The sequence below is a fragment of the Chamaea fasciata genome, unplaced genomic scaffold (genome assembly GCF_029207755.1).
Source record: "Chamaea fasciata isolate MVZ Bird 193981 ecotype frontalis unplaced genomic scaffold, bChaFas1.0.hap1 SCAF_2, whole genome shotgun sequence".
Lineage (NCBI taxonomy): Eukaryota > Metazoa > Chordata > Aves > Passeriformes > Sylviidae > Chamaea > Chamaea fasciata.
The window spans coordinates 37,654,423-37,674,596 of NW_027094087.1; the positions used below are offsets into that span (position 1 = coordinate 37,654,423).

Below are 20,174 nucleotides of genomic sequence, written 5' to 3' on the forward strand. Positions count from 1 at the left end.
AGTGCTCTTTCCCAAGCAGGATTCTCCCCACATGTGGAGAATTATTGCCCCACCCGGCAGGCTTTGACATTTAGGGACATTCTCTGTGTGTTTTTGACTAGCCAAGCATAAGGGAAGGGATTAAAGATCCACCAAAGTGCAGGGATGTTCAAGGAGACGCCACTCAAGTTCAGTGGTAAAGGTGGCAAGTGTGAATTCCTGTGTTCCTGGAATATGCATTGAAGTGTTGTCAGGTAGTGTAAACAACCAGACAACAACAAAACCCCAGATCTTCCCATGGCTGCTCCAATCTTTGCTGAGCAATTTGGCTGTGGCAAACCCTTAGAAGAGTATCCTGTGCTGCATGGAAAACATGAAAAGCAGAAGTCACCACTTCCCTTGATCATTTCCTCCAGTGATTAATTATCCTCACAGTTTAAAACTGCACCTTATTTTTAATTTCAGTCATCTTTGTTTCCAACCACAGGTACCTTTTGTGCCTTTCTGTGGTAATTTTAAAAGCCTGTGTTCTCACTAGGTATTTGTACTTTGTAATGTAGTCTTGCTGCTGCCTTTGGATTAAGTAAGCAGCCTGGGCTCTTCTAGTCTTGGGATTGTTTTCTTCCTCATACCAATTATTTGAGGGCTTTTTCTTGCTCTCTATCCAGTCTATCAACAACAAAAATATAAAAAATGGTTTCAGCATCAGCTCCGTCAATGTGAACTAGAGAGATATAACCACTTTCCTTCCACAGCTTTCTATGTGATTGTTTATCTGAGGATCACACTGGCCTTTTTACCCACACCACTGAGGGCTTGAATTTACCCCATGCATTGAGGGCTTGAATCCTGGTACATGTCCATGGTGAGTCTTGAATCCTTCTCAGGGTTGTCATTTTCTGGATTAGAAAATTCCATGTAGTCTTTGACCTGCAACAAACAAACATATTTAATTGTGTTACAGGCATCAGTCTTAAAAATAAATCCTCTGCTGGTGTCACTGACATAGCCTCTTACTGTCCCAAATCCTTTATGGTACCTCTACACATTCTCAGTGCAATTTTGTATTTGCTTGTGGATCACACCAGGAGACCAACATTCTTTGGTTTTCCCAGTGCTTTAGGATGTAGGTCTCACCAAAGTGCTGGTTCTTCTCTGAGATCATGGCAAGACTGCAAAAGACATTGTGTCCTGAAAGAGAACAAAAACGTTTCTAAAAACCTTGTGCCTGTTTGGAGCCTTGTTAATGTTTTTCTCATCTACTTCTTGGCCTGTAGTGTTGTGAAGATTACTTATGTTCCTAATAGACTTTAAAAACTCCCTTTTAGCCTTGCCAGTGTAGGGATTTTTTTTCCTGTTTTTCCTGTGTAATTTTTCTGGTCTTGAAATCTTTCAATGTATATTCTTTGGGTTTTGGTTCCCCTTTTGTCCATCTCTAGCATTACTCTTACTTAGTGATTTTCACTGATTTTTTTCTGAATCCAGAAAGAAATTTAGTTGAAGCAATTGTAATTCCTGAGTTTTCATGTCTCCCACTGTAGGCCGTCTTTTTCCCACCCTTAAAGTACAGCAGGATGATGCTTTCACAGCAATGCTCTGAAGGTGACCATTTTCCCTAGCAGGGCAGAAGTTCAGTGCCAGAATGGAAATCTCCCAGCTTGAATTTTCCCCTTACCTCCCTTTTCCTGTGAGAGCTTGTCTCTGGCCATCTGAAGCACTTGCATGGCCGATCCAGCAGTAAATTGTAAATCCCGTTTCTGCTTTGGAGCAGCCACAGCACCACAGCACTGTTTCCTCCCTCAGGACACTGTGTGCTTTGAAGGATTGTGTGTCCTGCTGGGAAACATATATAGAAGGGCGCAGGGGATTGTCAAGACTGGAAACTTGGTGCAGGAATGCTCAGCATCCAGAAGTTGTTGTTTCCTTGATTGGAAAAAGAATAGAAGCTGGGCAAGGCTGTGACTCAGCCAGTGAGTCAGCAGGGGCTGCTTTCCGATGAGGCCATTCCTGTTCTTTTGCTCTCTGTCACACCTTCCCTACCGCCTGCCATAGGACAGTAAATGCCATTTACTGCTGTTTCTCTTTGCTCACAGAGTCATTCCAGCCCATAACCTCTGCCCTCACGGCTCCCAGCCTCCCACTGCACCGTCTCTCCAAATTTCTGCTTCTGTGCTCCATTCCATTCCCATGGCTTCTGGGATTTTTGTGCCTTCAGTACTCCAGTCATGGGTGTCTTTAGCAGCTTCAAAGTCTTGCTCTGCAGCAACAGAGACAGATTGTGACCTATTCACCACAGAGGGAAAATCCCAGGAATGAGTGGGAATTCCCTGGAAGAAAAGACACAGCATGAGGAGCTGATCTGGATCCTCCCCAAGGCAGTGATGGCCTTCATCAGACACCACAGACTGTGGCTCCTCAGGCAGCCATTAAACGAGGTAGACCAGTGCTGCAGGTCCAACACACTGGTTTTGAATACATCTTCTGTTAATTGTCTCTTTCTCTGCCTGCTTCCCCACATGCGCGGCTCTCCGCCGAGATCCCAGTGCTTTTCCACCGTGAGACGTGATGTCAGCCAAAAGGCACTCGGGGACTTGGGGAAGGGAGGGTGCTGCAGGAAGGAGTGGCGCCCCAAGACACACAGAGCTAATGCTTCCTGGACTCACAGTCTTGGATGCATGCTCAGCTCCATGGAAGCTCTCTTGTTTCTGTTGAAGGGATTTTTTTTGAGCTTGGACAAAGCAAATAATTTTAGCCATGCACTATTTACATCCAGGCAAGCAGCCAGGACATACCATTGTCTATGGTTGCATCCACTGTTAAGCAAAACTGTCCTACTGTTTTATTTATTAACCAAACATTTCTAATAGCCAAGCTAATTTTATCCTTTCCTTAATGCTGGCTGATGATGACTCAGTCTGTCTGGGAGGAGTAGCATAGTGCCCAGATTTTGAAAACTGGTGTTGTACGGAAGAAAGGGCTGGCTGTCCATGGACCACAGTGGCTGTGGCTTTGGACATGCTCACTTTACCTCTCCCTTTGTGTATATGTGGAATAAAGAAACCAGTGAAGTATTCCACAAGTCAGTTTATTAGGCAGGGTGGAGTGGAGATGACCTGGTCTCTGTAAGAGTCAGCTGCAGCTATAACTTTTAGCAATAACATCAGGAGCTGGTACATATATTTCTCTGTAAGTTTTTTAATGTTTTATTGCTTTATCAATATTTTCTGCCTGAATCAGTCTTCAGTTTATGTGCATTACTCCCTTAGCTTTAGGATTACTCTCATACAGTTCCAGGTAACTGAGGTATCTAGTCTAGGCAAATCTTTAGGGCCCTTTATCTGTTCAGTGGACAGTGACAGGTTCCTCCGGGAGGTGATTCACTCACTTGCTTGAGCAATCCCAGAAAATCCTGCTCTATATTTCATTAGTAATTTACAAAGGCAAGCAGAAGATGTGGAGTATACAACGTAAAACGTCGTAAGTAGTTATGTTCCAAAGATGAGGTTAAGTTAGATGAGGTCCTTCTGGATTTAAAATTTCAGTTACTAAAAGCTTCAAGATGCAGGTAAGTACTTTTTCTTGACAGGGTTCTAAGAAATAGAGAATCCAGTGTGGAAGCCCAGAATCTCCTAATTTATGTCCAGTCTCCAAACCAAGAATACAAGGAAGTTTATAAGAAAAGTAAAACAGCTGTATGTCATCCTGACCTAAAACACAATTCAGATTCCTTTCCAGCAACATCTTAGTAGTGCAATCCTCAAACCCATTGAAAAGAAGGTCAGGCATAGGATCAATTTCTACTACCTCCAAAGATGCCACATGAATATAATATGTCTGCCTACCTAAGAGGATTTTAGCTGGTATCAGCCAGCAGCGAGTTCTCTTAACCACTGTGATAACCTTTAGCTATCCTTCATTTACTGAACTAGCACACTGTGCAAAGGGTTTGCCCGGTAATGAGGCCGCTCGGGCTTTGGAAGCATTTTAACCAGTCCTATTGTTTCTCTCAGACCTGGGCAGAAGCGAGTTTATTCTGATTCAGACAGAAACATAGAACAAGAGCCTGAAAAACAATGAAACCCCCACAAGTGGGATCAACCAAGTTGTTTTTCTTTTAGTTCTTGACTGCAAATTCACAGTATTTTAGCTGCTGAGGCCTCAAGGGAGCCTTTTGCTTTTGCGGAACTATGTCAGTGCAGAGGGCGGGCACTCAGGACACTGTTATTTTCTTCCTAGCACTGCTACTAGCCAGGGGACCTTGACCCCCTCTCCCCAAGTCTTATGCATTTCCCTTTTTATAAAACCACAAACAACGGACCAAAGGCTTTTTCTCTGCAACCTATAGTGTCCCATTTAAGAGCAGGCTCTGAAATTTAATTTCCTGTATTAAAAAGCCCATAGGGCTTTGACATTTAATTTTGCCATCAGAATGATCACCTCTATTTGAGCAAGACTTGTAAACTGGGTCCTGTTGTGGGACTCAGACTAAGGATAAAGCAGGCTGCTCCTACAAGATCAGTAACCCTGACTGAAGCCACTACAGATGACACCAGCCTGGCAAAATTTGTTCCCTTCCTGGGTTTTAATCTCTGTTTTGTGATTTGTGCCGAAAGACAGGAGGGGTTCAGTTGAAATTAAAGTGGTTAATGCTGGTTAGGAGTATAAAAACATGATTAGCAGAATTGATTGGTTCAGGATTCCTGGTGGCCAGTTCCTTCAGCTGAATATGGAACTCCACCATGGGTGTAAGCAGGAGGCCTTTTGAATGGGGCATTGCATGCTCCCCTGAAGACTTGGGGCACACCAAGAAGGTGTGTGTGCTGCAAACGCCTCTGCAGGCGTGCCTCATCTTGTCAAGACCTTGTTTCTATATCATTGCTATTGAAGATTAGTAATTTGCATCCAAGCTTTGCATTTCCCTCCCTTTTCCTGTTCTCCTTGTCCAGTTGCCTGTCAGGAGCATGGTGAAAGCAGCCACATCTCACATGTGTCCCTGCAAAAACATGCACATTGAGCAGCTTGACCTCATTGCTCTATCCAGGACTATCTTACTGTGCCCCTAATAACTTGGCTTTGCTATCCTTGGAGATAAAAATTTAAGCAGGAATAGAGGGAGGAGTCCTGGTCCAGTGCAAGGTGCTGCGTCCCACTGGTGGGGAGTTCCACTCACCAGAGCACAGCAGTTCATGAGCAGCTGTGGAGGGAAGACCGATAGAGCTGGTGCCTGTGGGGGTAGGGCTTGCATAGGAATGTTTGGCGTGTGATGAATGTGCCCTACTACTTACATCTCCCCCCCCTTCAAGTTTTCATTGCGCTGGAGCCTGCCTACTCCAGCAACTCCAGCTCCTGCACTCTTTACCAGCTATGAGCTCTGTAGTCCAGTGCTTGGTAGACTTCAAAGCACTTCCCATCAGGTGTAAGAATGCTCAGTTAAGAACATGTGGAGTGATTATGAAGCCCTTGTGGTGGAGGGAGGTTAGAAGGCTGTGGTGCTCTCAAGGGAATTCTGGTTCCTTTGGCTTCTGCACAGAGGAGATTGAGAGCACCATGTCCTGGCACAGGCACAGGGGCTGCTGCTCAGAGGGACTGTAAGCAGAGTGGTGGTGGCTGGACTGCAAGACTCTTGCTCTTGTGCTTTCACTACAGAACTAAAGGACGGAGGGTGATTCTCCTGACTATTTGTGCAAAGTTCAGTGGCAAGCAGCCCAGGGCAGCAGAACAGCGATTCCTGTCAGTGGCTGTTACAGGCATGAGACATTTGAGGCCAAACCTCTTCTGCCGCCTCCTGATGGAGACAAGATCTAAACCTCAATTTCCTAGATGCTGAACTGAGTTAAAGAGAGAGACAAAGTTACCTTTCCTCAGGGGCTTTGGGTTTTGCACTAGTAATTTAACCTGCAATCCCAACAGCCACCTGTTTGTTTAGAGGTCTAATTTGAGGCCACCACTTCCTTCCACCCTACTGTCAGTGAGACTAAAAACACTGCTGCTTTTTCATTTTAGAGGAAATACCCTGTCCCGGCTGTCATGCACCAATACTATTCCGTGAACTCTAAGAGCAGAATCTGAGCCCTATACTCATGGTGGTGACAGGATCCTGGGACTGGTGATTGTGTTTTTCACATCTGAATTTTTCCCTAGGCAGTACTGGCCAAGAAGAAACGTATGTGGAAAATATGATATTACGTTTATGCCTAGAGCAGTTGCAACACGTATTTCAGTAGCAAGCCAAGGCCTGAAATGGGAATGGAGAAAGAACTGCTCACTCTTCCCTCACAGCCGACGCACTTTACTTTTCGTGGGCTAAGTCTCTGTGGTAGCAGGAGTACATTAGATCCTGCCTGAGGTTTGTCTGACCAGCTGTGGACATCCTGGGTTCACTTTAAAGCTGGTGCAGAGACAGAGGCACATGTGGAGATGCCATCTCATCCTCGCCTGGCTGTGTAGAATGATGCAAGTCAGAGCCTTGTGGTGCCTGCCTCTCCACTTTGGCTGTTGGGATGACTGTGCTCCATAGTGCGGCACAGAGGCTGCTGGAGCTGGGAAGCAGCTGGAATATCCATGTATCAGGTCTGGCCAAACCTTTAGTGCAGAACATGTCACTCCTCCTATTACTCCTTGATTCCAAAACACAGTGGTGTTTCTGGAGACAGGCAGTCCTGGGTGTGGCTACTATCTTGCCTCTTGATTAGAGGTTCTGGATCCTGCCAACAGGTTTAGCTTTCTCAAGGGTTATGGCTTTCTCCTTCCCTCTTCTGAAGATGATGCAAGGCTAACAAGCCTGTGCCTCTAATTTTCTTCCCACTCACCAGTCTTTTGTCAATGCAGACTGTCAGGAGCTATCTCACGCCTTGTTTTGGACAGCACGGCAAGCTCTCGACATTGACTGAATCACACCACACTTTTGAAAATATAAAATAAAACAAATAGTAAAAAAAAAATCAATATTAATACCTAGGAAAAAAGCTTATAAGTGGATAACTTCCCTCTCCAAAACAGATTTAAGGTGTGTAAAAACTGTTGTGGCTTTGACTAACTGACAATCTGTAAAACAAAGGCCATTACAGTTGAAACATCAACTCTTTTTTTTTTTTTTTTTAGTTACTGTGTTAAAAAACTCCTCCTAATTTAAAGAATGGAAGTACTGGAGCTTTCAGCACATCTCTAAATAGCTCATTTTGACAGATAATAATTTGCACTAATAAAAACATTGCCTTATACTGCTAATCTATATCCATCCTGCTTTTGCTGTCTAGCATGGGATTGTCACTGTGCTACTTTTAAACAGTCTGAAGATTAACAGAGATCTCTAAGGTTTGAAAACTGTGATAAAATGCCAAAGAAAGCAGGCTTTGGATTTTATTAATTTTATTCAGTATTTATACAAAGCATGTATACTTCATGGTTTACAAGGTGCCTGTCAGACTTCCACTGTGCAGGTTTTTGTACAAAATGAGAACATGTCTCTGTTCTGATGGTGTTACCATCCATAGAGCAGTTTGGGTGTTTCACTCTTCCCAGTTGCCAACCTTTTCCTCTGATTGTACACCATGAATAATCTCCTCTATAATTTTTTGTTTAAAACTTCATGCTCTTTTTTTCTTCTGATTTCAACTGTGACACCACTTCAGGACATCCACTGTCTGCTGTGGGTGGACACTGAGTCTGGACAGAAGAAAATGCAAGTGAAGAAGCAGAGGAGCCAGATCAGCATCCTTGGCAGTCAGAGGCAGTTTATGGCCTCCCACAGGCCACCCTTGCCAGTGAGCATCATGGCAGATGTGAGCAACAAAGCAACACTGCCAGTGGAGGGCCATTTCTCACCAGCACCAGGGACACTATGGGGAAGATGTGAAGACAAAAGGCAGCAGAGACTGGCATCAAAACCTCATTTTAAGTGGGACTCAAAATCCCAAAAATGTGTTTTTAAGCTCTTCCCTAAAGAGTTTGTTGTCCTTCTGCCCACCCCCTCCCCTTGTCCTCGAATCTCTTAGTTACAATAGGAAAATTGTTTCACTCTTGCTTTTCGCTGTAGGTCAGCACTGGGCTCCCTTCCCGGAGCAAGTTTTCAAACTAATTTTAAAAAGAGACTGTTTCCCCATGAGACAGTGAGGAGGCACACGAGCCCTCTGACATGCCATGGCATGTCTCCTGGCACTGTTGTGCTCCAAGTCCAAGCTTGGTATGCCTACTGAAACAAATGGTGTCTCTCTCATGCGACTGCTTGCCCTTGGAGACACTGTCTTCTTCCTTTTCTTCTCAGGAGAAAGAGACAGTCACATACAACACTAGAGTCTCACAGAGGCCATGATAGCAGTCTGGAAATCCAGCCTGAAAAAATATTTGGAGTCAAGAATGTTTTGAAAGACTAGGGTAGAGGGGTCAAGCATGTGAGGGGATAGATTTTCTATTTGTAGCCAATCCAGTGTCAGTCGTGTGAACAGAGACAGGGTTGGAGAAGCAGTGTGGGAAAGCAGACAAACAAGCCAGGCAGCTTCTTAATGGCTAGAGAGTTTGGATGCTGACATGCTTTTCAGGTTTGTTTTGCATGGAGGTATTCTTCCTTTTGAGACCTCGTTCTTGATGCTTGTGACCCTCGGAGAACAGGAAGACTGCTCATCCATGTCAGGTCAATGAAGATGGATGTAAACCTTTCATTCTTCTTTCCCCCATTCCTCCTCATGTTTTCTCCTCATTTTCTTGTCACAAGAGTCTTTCCTCAGATTTCTCTCACCGTCTCACTTGACCTGTTACAACCCGCCTCCTCGGTTTCCTCACACCTATTTCCATTCATTTTCCTTCTTCGCCTTTTCTTAGCACCCCAGATTTTCAGGAATGCAGATCCTCCTCAACTCTAATTTTTGCCCAATATCTTCCTTTTCTTATTGGTCAATACCATATTCTGGATCCTTACCTCTTTTTTTGCCCTTCCTTCCCTCCAACCTCTCTTAATTTTCCCCAACACAATTTATCTCTGTCATGCCTTGAAAACTCTGTGTCTCTACAGTTTGTTGTCTACAGCCTCTCTTGTCTCCCACACACCTCTGCCTGCCACTGAGTGATCTGCTTCTTCATGGTGGGAAGTGGAGGGCTAAACACTGATCTCTTCTCTGTGGTGACCAGTGACAGAACCCAAGGGAATGGCCTGAAGGTGAGTCAGGGGAGGTTTAGGTTGGGTATCAGGAAAAGGTTCCTCACCCAGAGGGTGTTTGGGCACTGGAACAGGCTCCCCAGGGAGCAGTACCAAGCCTGACAGAGTTCGAGAAGCATTTAAACAATTGTCTCAGTCGTGTGACTCTTGGGGTGTCCTGTGCAGGGCCAGGAGTTGGATTTGATGTGTGTCCTTGTGTGTCCCTTCCAACTTGGGATATTCTGCGACTCTATGATCACTTTTCTCATGTGTCCCTTTGGCCACATCACTCTGCATCCTCCCTGGCTTCCCACTGCTCCATCACAGGAAGCATCAGGTTCCTGCCCACATTGTTGATGCTGCTCAGCTTATTGCACTGTCACCCCTCAGTGGGTTTGAGGAAGGCAGCCCCAGGTCCTGTGAGGCCACACTGCTGCCACAGCTCATGCTGACACCACCAGCTCTCACTGCCCATTGCCCACCCAATGAGTATTTTGCCAGAGCCTTTCTGCTCACATCAGCAGCCTTAGGGCTGGTTTGAATCTGATCTTAATACTCCTTTTTGGCATCAGCCCCTACAGGCATTGCTCCCTATCACTGCCTACAGGCATCCCTCCCTGTGATGCCTGTAAAAGCGTCTGATAGCAGATAGGCTACTGCAGCTCTGAATCTTCAAAACCTCTGGCCAACTCCATCTCTCTGTGTTTGAGTCCTCTGTCTGTGGTCCCTTGGCTGAGAATGTAACCTTCCCCGGGCAGAGCAGTCCTTTTGTCTTTATCTTTTCAGCATTGTGATTACCACAGCATGATGATGGCACTAGTTCCTTTAGTAATAGTGATGTTAGCAAGAGAAAAAAATACACAGCTCTGTGTTCAAGGTCACAATAGCTATCTTAAATTTGTTAGAAACTGGAAAGAGACCTCGCTTGGACAGAAAATCGAACTGGGAGCAGAGGAGTGGAACTCCATGCTGGCTTTCAACTGATGGTCCTCATGGGAGGTGAGAACCTGGAGCTCCTGCGCTTCAGGATGAGTCAGGTTTATGTTTGCTGGTAAATGCAGAGCTAAATTGGCAGACAGACCCCAGCCTCACACCCTGAAAGGAAGGAATTCCACTGTTTCCCAAAAGCCCATAAAAGCCCTTGAGGCTAAGAAGACAATTTGGGGTTGTACAACCCATGAGATAGAGGTGCCGCTTTGAGGCAAGAGGTTGGTTCGCAGGTCCAGGACAGAGGCAGGATGTTTCCTGGTGGAAATCATTGATCTGTTCAGCCTGCTAGTGCTTGCTCCCATCCACATCTTGAGACACCTCATGCTGCCTTTTCATTGGGTTGAGATCATGCCCATCCTGAGGTAATGCACGTCAGCCTTGAAATGGGGTGTTCAAATTCATTGTCTGACCTAGCTTTGCCTAAGTAGCAGGGCTTACCGTGCTTATGAAAATATTTTCTTCTGCTGGCCAGGTAATTGCAAGTCTGGGATCAGAAAAGCACCTAACAGCAAAGGTTCAGTTTCAGTTCTTGATTTTCCAGGAGCTTTTTTACATACAAGAAAATGAAATTTTATGCCTGTGCTTTCCTTTCCATCACCTCTCCTGAAAATGACTAACTCTTTCTGGCAAGGCTGGGTGACCAGTCATCTGCCTGGACCAAACCCAAGCCCACTTACTACATTTCCTGTTGTTCCCCAGCCTGTCCAGCCTGCCTCTCTCTCCCCTAGCTGATATCACCACACCAAGAGGTGTTGACGTATTTCCTTGTCTTGGTACTTCCAGAAGTCATCCCTGAGGAGAGGAATGATAGTCATACAGTGCAGTCTATTTTTAGCCTTTCACAGACTTCTTCTCTGACCTTGGGCAGGCACTTTAACCACCCACTGTCCCACTTCATAATTTTCAATATGGACATAATCCTACCTTGTCTGGAAAGCACTTGTGGGATGGTAGCACTTGGGAGGTTTTTTGCTTGGAAATTGTATTATAAAAGGGACTTGTGCCCTACTGGGATCTAGGATTTTTTTAAGTTGTTGGTAACACAGTTGATCACATCTCACTTCTTGCGTGGGAAAATCCTACCTTTTCTTGACTCCAAAGTACTGCTCTGTAATCTCCTTTCCATCTCCACTATTTTGAAAACATTAATTTTCCCAGTCATTGAAGGAATACTTTTACCCAGCAGTAGCCAAGGTATCATAGGCAGCTGTCTATTGGGTGGATGGTTACTCTGCTGAACATAAACTCAGAAAAGCAGCTTCATTTCCTTTTTTTGCCAGTTCCATAGGTTTGGCCAAAATGTTCTGTGATGGATGCTTCTTAGGGGTATGTGATCTGAGGATCTTCATCCTTCTGCCTGTTAATCTCTTCTGAGAGAGTGTCTTCCAAGATGAGGGGATACTGGAGGGTTTTGAATTCCCCATGCAGTGCCAGGAGAGATGGGAGGTGAATGCCTTTCCCAAGCATCTAAGCAGCATGTGGCTGGCAGCAATAGTGATGACAGACACCCCAAAAAGGGACAAAGGGGGCTCCCATGCGGCTCCAATGTTGCCTCCTCTCTTCTTTCTCTCCCTCTCCTTTGGCCAGGCTCACAGTTGGAGAGGATAGCTACTACCTTCTTTGGGGTGGTGAATCTGACTTTGCAGCATCCCCTCTGACAGCCTCAGAAACATTTCTGGCTGTGTCAGCCAAAATTCCTGCCGGGGACTGCTGCAATGCAGAACACCACACCCCCGCCGGCGCTGAGCCCGAGCCTGGACAGCCGGTGCTGTTCGGCTCCAGCCCTGCCGCTGCCATAGGCGTCCCTCCTCCTCTTCCCAACGAGCCCTGATGATTTCAGGTTGCTTGGCATCATCTCCCGCGGGCAGTTGGCGTCCGCAGCTTGTATCACAGCAGCCGGGCGCACGTTCTGTTTCACAACGTGCTGCCTGCAGAACGCGCTGCCTCCCCGAAGGGATCGGCTGTGGTTTCAGATTTCATTTCCCTCGCACGCTACACCCGAATTCCAGACGCGTTCTGGCTTCGCTACTGCATGGACTCTGAGCGTCGGCCCTTTGCCGTACCCAGCGGAGGCAGACGGGACTTCCCTCGGCTCCAGGGAGTGGACCATGAAGACGTCAATTGTATTCTTGCTTTGCATCTCAGTTTTCCCAGGCTTTTCCCAGGGCAGAGTTGTTAGAGAGGATGAAACTGGTTTTGCCGAGTGTAATGTGTTCTTCCCTGGACAAGTCCCACCAGAAGGATATACGGAGCCGTTCCATGTGAAAATCTGTCAGCAGTACAACAAAGAGCCACGCTTTGCAACCCTCTACAGTACTAAGGACAAAATCCCTCTTTATTCAGCTTTTAAGTTTACAAAGTCAGCTCAAAGTGAGGAGGAGAACTGGTTGGTTGAACCGCAGGTAAGGCAGCTTTTCCTTCGCTGTAAAACAACTGTTCCTGGAGAACAGTTCCTCTGGGGTGAAGCTGGGGCTAGAATTTTGCAAAGGAGGCAAGAACTCTGCTTGTTGAACTTCTGTTGGTATGAATTTAGCATGAGCAGAACTTATTTTTTGTGCTTGGAACTGAGCAAACAGTTTCTTGTCCCACGGAGCTTATAATGAAAACTGAGAGGCTGCTGCATGAATATGCAGTGCCAGGGGAGAGGGAAGCCCTCTCTGACACCAGTGTTGTGTTTGTCCTGCCCAGCCAGCTCTTGTGGGCAGGGAGTGCTGCTGGTGGGTTAAACATCACAGTGTCAAGTTCAAGTTTGTTCTATTGCCAGTATGATCACAACAGTGTTTATAGGGGTTCTTTAGCTTCACTGAGCAGAGATAAAGCATCCATTTGTGGTTCACCAAGTTGATGCTGCAGCTTTTCAGTGTGTCCCAGTGTTGCAGACTGAGGTAGGAAAATGAGTTGTTGTGTCCTGGGGCGTGCAGGCTTCAGTCAGGTCAGAAGTATGCAGTATAAAATAAATTTTGCCAGAGCCTCAGTGGTTTTTGTCTCCCCTGACACTTGGCATGTTTAAGCAAGGCCTTCAGGCTGTTCAGTTTAAAGGAAATCCTTTAAAACGTGGTGGTGCCCTAAGAGAACTTTAGCTCTCCTTTCCCGTTCCCCCCTCCCCTCCATCCCCCATGTTTTAGATTTTTCAGCAGTGATAATGAGGAATATTGTAGCAACATCAGGCTACCCCATCTGTTGAGCTCAGGAAAGATTGTCAGTTCCCAAGGGTGCTTTGTTAGGGCAGGAATGGCTGCAGTGTCAAAGCAGTGTGTTAGGAGTGTGGCCCTCAGCTACTGGATGTTGCCACAATCAAAGCTCACCCCTCTGCCAGGAGAATCCTGCACTTATTTTTCTCATGTGTGGTGATGAGATACTAAGGCCACAAGGCCACAGGCATTGAAGACAGGAGATACTAGATACTACATGGTTATCTTCAGCCTGGATTGTCTTCTGACTCTCTGGGCTGGGTTTTGAGTTGCAGGAGTTTCTAAGGGCCTTTTGGTCTGAGCTCCTTCCACTTCACAGGCAAGCTGTGGGAGCTTACCCTTTTAAAACAGGAAACCTTTTGCAGGTTCTCTCATTACTGAGTTGTGGAATATTTAAACTGCAAAGGGGAAAGCACTTAAACTGCTGGCAAGAGTCTTTGGTCGGTGCCATGGAGGCAGCAAGGTAAAGCAGCAGAGATGAGATCCTTTCCCATTTGCTTTGGCCAGTGACACCCTTCATCACCTCCAGCCCCCATATCTCCTCCTGCTTCTTGTGGTCCACCTCTCCCAGGCAGCTCAGAAGCTGTTCCTGCCATGGAGCAGTGGGCAGCCTCCCCCCACCCCCCACCTAGAAACTCCAGTTCCCCTGGACCTCCCTTTACCTGCCTTCTCTGCCTTTCATGCTCCATCCCTTTCGACCCTTCATCTTCTCTTGGTTCCTGCCAGCACTCCGGAATCCCAAGCCTTGTGTGTCCTGCCACCAAAACCTTCTGCAGCCTCAGAAATAATAGGTCGGGTGCTACCTTTGTTTGCTCTGGCTTCTCCAGAGCAGCCTCCCTGGTTGACAATAGTTCTTAGTTGACACAAATGGGTCTCCTTCATCCACTAGTGAAATGCAGATGTCTCAGAGGCAGGAGTTAGCAACTCTGCAGTTCCCTGGGGGAACCTCTGACTGAGATAGAAAAGAATTAGGACAGAAAAAAAATCATCTGCAGAAGAATATAGAAATCAAAAATATGAAAACTTCCTATAACTCAAGAAATAAGTGCAAACAGTCCTCTCAGACACTGCCACTTGGAGGAGAGAGTGGGAAGAGCTTTGACATCCATTATGTATTGTTCTACCAAGGCCAGGTCAGATGGCTGCTGAAGGGAACCCTTACCAACACCTGCTCAGCAGCATGGCCCAGTGAGCTCATATCACTGATTTTCTGGGTAATTTCCTTGCCAAGACAGGGATAGCTGGGTATGAGCTGGCTCAGCTGCACAGTGGCATGTGCTTACACATGGAGATGCAGACACACGGCAGAAAGAAGGAAATCACTGTAAAAATACTCTCAGCGCTCCAGTGCGGGCCTCAAGGTTGTCATATGCATTTTTTGGGGGGATAATGATGTTAGTGGTGAGGGCACCATCTCACTCCCTCCTCAGGAATGTCTGCCTGAGAAACAAACGCCAAATGTGGCACAGAGGCAGTAATTGGGTGAGAAGTGTGAGGAATGTCAGTGCCACCCACTGCAGATTGGCATCTGGAAACAATGAATTAATTCAGCAATTAGTGAAAAATTAGAGAGCAGGAAGGATAGGCTGATGAGCAGGATACTGATGGGACTCCCCCAGGCGCAGGTCTGAAAACCTGCTCTACCACAGACTTCCTGGGGGTTGAGAGCAAGTCACTTAGGTGCCTTTTACCTCATTCCATTTTGGTTGTCTGAAAATCTCGGTGTTTGATTCTTTCTGTAGCTTAGGGAGAGATAAAAAACTCCGGAGTTGCTTTTTTCGTCCTGATCTGTGAGGGGCTGTATGAATTACCTTGTGTTTTCATTTGGCTAATGGCTACCACCAGGCAGACGACCAAGGTGGGATTCTTGCCCAGCTGTAGTGCAGCTACCTCAGAGCTGCCCTTGCAACCTCTCTTGATAGAGTCAAGAGAACAGGCACTTCTAGAGCCACTCATGAATGTCCTACTGCAGAAACCTCAGCGTAAGATGCAGTGTGCCTCTTCCCTGAGGTGTGAATCCCCCACTAAGGTTGGATCAAACATTTCCACTTCAATCAAAAGTGTAAGGGTGCCTGAGGAAATAGCGGTGGGAGAGGGAAGCTGAAGTTCAGGGATGCTACATAGCAGGGTGGGGAAGGTGGGGGGTGGCAGTGTCCTGCCTTGTTAAATGACCAAACTCAGTGGAAGCTGCCTGCCCTAATAACTGTGTGTTGCCATACTTTTAATCCCCCTCTGCCTCTGTCCCGTCTGTGAAACTGCACCCTCCACTTAATGACACACCGTATTGTTATGTGCTAACATCCATACAGGCTTCAGGCACATGAATTATTTTAAAATCTCCATTCTATGATAAGGAGTTTACCTGTCAGCCTGGATTTTGCCCTGAGCTGTTTGGACAGGTGGCTTCATGGCTGACTCCATGAACACAGATATGTTTCGGGGTGACACAAGGCAGAAGCTTTTTGAAGCAGGGAGGAAAGATATCTTGCAGTGCAGATTAGATGCAGTGCTGAGATGGCCTGCCTTTGGGACTGAGCTGGAGGAGGCTTGAAAACCTCAGGTACGCATTAGTTATTACAAACCATAGTAGGAGTTATTATAAGCGTAATTAGGTGATGTCAGAGCCTTACACATGAACAGCACACAGCTGCATTTTTATCATATCCTTTTTTAATTGCACCCAAACAATCTCGATGGCATGTGCACAGGCCTGCAACTGGACAGGTAACCAGGGACTCCTCAAGGTTTGCATGCAGCAGCTCACAGGGAGAGAGAAATAAAGTTTATTCTTCTTTGAGTAGGTTGGCAATTTCTGCCAGGAGGCAGAGCTAATCCATTTTAGGTCTATGTGTCCTTGTAGTATGGCAGCACTCACCAATGGGAGTGAGATGGGATGAGTCTCTGGGAGGGTGTAAATCTCCAAAGGGTCATAGCACTGAAGGTAGTTCCCGTGCACAGCCTCACATCTATGCCAAATCCCCCTCACCTCTTCCATGCGATTAAATACACTGAGTGCATCCCTTGTCCCATGGCACACCATCATCTCATCAGAAGGGGAAAATGGCAAGGGAAGGGGAGACAAGAATAGAGTGCTTTTGTGGAATGCAAAATGTCTGACCTCATCAGCCATCTGCAGCCTGTTGTTTGGGGTGACTGAGCATGAGGAGCAGAATAAGGCAGTAAAAGTGCAGAAGAAGTCTTTTTTAAGCAGTGCATTTAGAAAAAGCTGTGACTTGTGCATCAGCACATGGGACTCACTATGATCCTCACAGTCCTGAAGCAATAAGCACCAGATGCTTCAAAAAAAAAAAAAAAAAAAAGAGCAAGAAACCTCCTTAGCAGGAGGCGGGGTAATGCAGCCCTCTTCAATGGCCAAGCTTGGCACTGTGACCAAGCTTGGTGCAGAGGGAGCCCTGTGCCTTGACTGCAGGGGTTTGGCTGATGCAGGAGGCCAGCCAAAGCTCAGTTCCCAGGTGAGGGTGATGAACAGTTGCTGACACTGGCCCTTTCACCCTAACTCTCAGCACAGGCTGGTGCAGAACTGTGAGGAGGTAATGTGGCACTAAGAGGATGCAAACTCTGTGTAAGGTTGCAAGGACATGGTTGGATATCTGTCCAAGTGCACTGCAGGGTGATCAAGAGACAAGAATGGATGACCTGATTCAAGGTAGACTGTGAACTGGCTGCCATAGATGTCCTCAAAGTGCATATTAGATAGCGCAGTAAACAATTTATAGGCCAGGGGCAGAGGCAGGAGGTTTAATTGGGCCAGCACAGTGCTGGGACCTGAGGGCCACACCCTCTGAAAGAGAGACTACAGAAGGCAGTGACTGCCAGAGGTCATCTCCCACCCCTGAACTTCTACCATCATGTTCACCCTCTCATCTGAGGAACAAAATGGCAATTTGGCACAGCCCTCTGGAGCAGCTGCAGGCAGTGTCAGTAGGAATGACTAAGGATCAGACAGAGCTGTGGCCACCTTAGAAAGACCTGAACACACCCTAACATTTAGTGCTTCTCCTCCCACTGCTCTTTACCACCTCTGCCTGCCCCCTTCCCTCCTGTGTGGCTCCAGGACAAATTCCCTCTGCAGTAATTGCTACCTCTGGCTCCACTGCATGGGAACCGCAGACACAAGCAGGTAGCACAGATTCCATGGAGGACCTTTGGTGATGGCACCCTCACCCACGTTGTGCCAGGAGCTGTGTGGTTGTTAAGGATGAGGTTCAGACTATTAATGATATGAGGGTCAGGTTACCGATGAGCAGCCTTAGGAGTTCACTGCTATGTCTCCTGTTCAAGGTGGGGTAGTTCAGGTCACCTGACTTGATGTCTGGCTTCATTCTTGCTTCTTACAAAATAAGTGGTGGGAGGTAAAAGCCTTCTTCAGACATCTTGTACACCGTGGCTTGTTTGGATTTTTTTCTTTCCCTATGGCTTGGATTTGATAGTTCAGAGGAGTTTAAGGTGCCATGGTTATGTTCTTAAATGAACTGCAGGTGCCACCACAGTAGGAGGTGAAAACATGACCCTAAATCTAGCCATCTATTGAAAATCTCTTCTAGGACAAATTACAGGTGAACGGTATGTGGTATATGGTGCCTGGTGAGATTTTGAAGTCTCTGTTGTCCTGTGGATCCTAAACCAATTTGTTTGACAAAGAAGCTAAGTAGAGAATGCACTCCTCTGAAGCAGTTCAATGAAAGTAAGGAGAGGGTGCAGGATAATATAATCCAAGGCATGGCATGTACTAGTAGTCCCGATGAAATATTTACATCAAGGCCTGTTTTACACATTGTTTTTAGGAAGGTGAACTGCATGCAGTAACACTTCTCTCTACTCTTTCAGATAGATGATCCAGAAAACGACTTGCATGAAATGGTGCATGAAGCCGATATTGGTGGCACTGTGGCCAATCTTGGTGCAAATCAAGCCCTGACCTCAGACTATGTGGGCTCTGGCTACGAGAGAGGCCTTCTTAATCCCAGTTTGCTTAATGAGGAGGATTTCCAGATGGCCACCTACACACTCACAAACGCTGTCCCTCTGAGCCCAGCTCTGAGCAAAAGCTGGCACAGAGACATTGGGAGGGTTGTGGAACAAGCTCTGATCCCTCACTGTTCCCAGATGGATCATCTATATCTCCTTGCAGGTGCAATTCCTTCCAGTGTCCAAGTTAAAGGCAAGGTGTCAGTGCCAGAGAGCCTTTGGCTGGCAGCCTGCTGTGATGCTCCAGAGGGCTGGTCCCTGGGACTAGTGAAAAAAATCAATGATGAAAACAGCTTGGCAGACCTCACAGTGGGAGAGCTGGAGAACCAGCTTCTACCAGGGGTTCACTTGTTCAAGGGCAGCTGTGGGGAAGACAAACAAAGCCAGGAGAAAAGAGAAGCAATATTGCAAATTGTCAGTCAGATCCGCTCTGGAGAGCAAGTAGGAAAAAGTAATAACCCAGAGACCAAAGACCGACCAGAAGAAAAAAATAACAACCAGGAGACCAGTGGCTGGGTGAGAAGCGTGGCTGGCATCATTGCTACCCCTTTCATCAAACTTCTGGAACTCCTCATCTACATCTTTGTGGAGCTGGTGAAATTTGTGTTTTATTTTCTGTGGCTTGTTGTAAAGCGAGTTGTTGGTACAATTCTGGATGTGGTCTACAGCCTGTGGAATGGGATGGTGTCCTACCTTAAAGCTATCAGCATGGTGCTCATCAGCATCCCCTATGATGTTGGAAGGGTCATCATCAACATCTTCCTGGGCTTCCTGCAAATTGTTCGAGATGTGGTGTCCCTCACCTACAGGATCCTGAGCATCCCTGTGGGGTTCATCCTTCACCTTGCTGCTTTCCCTTACCACACCATCTGTGCCATTCCCTCTGTCCTAAAAGACGTGGCCACTGGGATTGGGGGCACCTTCTTGCTGGTCATCGATGCCTCAGCCACAGTTCTGCATGGCTTTTATTACCTGGCTTGTCACATCATCAAACGGTTTGTCCCTAAAAGCTTTTCTGATGACTGACAGGGACGGAAACCAAGGCTGCAAACACATGGAATGAAGGAGGAGTGGGGCAATGCTTTAAGATACGTGGCCAAATGCTGTCAATTTCATTCTGGTATTTATTGTAGTGACATTAATAAAAGTGAACTGACTGAGGAATAACAAGGAGGGCCACGGCAATGAAGCTCGTGGCCACCACCACTGTAACTCGAGTTCCCTCTGTTGTAAAATGTTTGGGTTTTATTGGTGCAGGCCACAAAGTTTCTGTGATTTGCAGGTGTCAAGATGCTTCCTCTGGGAAGTGCACACTAAATGTGGTACGAGGTAATTTCTCTCTGGCTATGATGACACTGAGACTTATGCAGTGGCAGTGAGCTCTGCAGAAGCCCATCCTTTCCAAGGTGCAGGTGGTGGTGGTTAGGGGAGGACGGGAGTTACAGAGGTTTACTGGGACTTGATGAAAGGGTGAAGGAGGCAAGAGTGCAAAGACTTGGGGCTGGGAAACAGCAGGAAGCAGGGTGGAATAGGGGCAAGCTCCTGCTGTTGGCTGCATTGCTCATTTCTCTGGTGTCCCACTGGTGGAGGGGATGCAGCTAGGTATATCTCATAGTCTTCAGGCCTTTCCAGACATCTGAAATTGCATGGATCTTGCTGCAACGAAAGACCCACTGCCCATTTTTTTTTGCATGATGGGAAAGCCTTTTTTCTTTAGCCATAGCAAGGTCATCTTCCCCCAACCGTTCCTTGCTGTCTGGTGACCACTGAAGGTCAGAGCCCAGAATCTTCAAGATGTGGTGTTCCCTGAAGGACTAAACCCATGAATGTCTTAGCCTTGGAGACCTCGTGTCTGCTCCAATGCTCAGCCAATCTGGGAGCCGCACTTTTGGATT

General features: G+C 46.7%; 1 protein-coding gene and 1 long non-coding RNA gene across 3 annotated transcripts; one reads left to right on the plus strand and one right to left on the minus strand.

The window, feature by feature from the left end:
• Window positions 1–477: 477 nt before the first annotated feature.
• LOC136285902 (uncharacterized) lies at window positions 478–1,777 on the minus strand. Of its 2 annotated transcripts, none has more exons than XR_010719583.1 (3): window positions 1,655–1,777; window positions 1,117–1,170; window positions 478–909 (listed from the first exon to the last, which is right to left on the minus strand). It is a non-coding gene; the product is annotated as an uncharacterized lncRNA (long non-coding RNA). The 2 variants fall into 2 exon arrangements; XR_010719584.1 differs by having other exon boundaries at window positions 1,019–1,170.
• Window positions 1,778–11,922: 10,145 nt separating this feature from the next.
• Window positions 11,923–19,491, plus strand: ENDOD1 (endonuclease domain containing 1). Its single transcript, XM_066175708.1, has 2 exons — window positions 11,923–12,501; window positions 18,139–19,491. The coding sequence occupies exons 1-2, from the start codon at window positions 12,208–12,210 to the stop codon at window positions 19,303–19,305; spliced, it is 1,461 nt and encodes a 486-aa protein (XP_066031805.1). The 5' UTR covers window positions 11,923–12,207; the 3' UTR covers window positions 19,306–19,491.
• Window positions 19,492–20,174: the final 683 nt, after the last annotated feature.

What these genes read in the sequence shown, in the direction of transcription:
- ENDOD1 (XM_066175708.1), top strand. Translation starts at nt 12,208, where the DNA reads ATGAAGACGTCAATTGTATTCTTGCTTTGCATCTCAGTTTTCCCAGGC. An exon ending in ACTGGTTGGTTGAACCGCAG is followed by an intron (nt 12,502 to 18,138) that starts GTAAGGCAGCTT and finishes CTACTCTTTCAG; the next exon opens with ATAGATGATCCAGAAAACGA.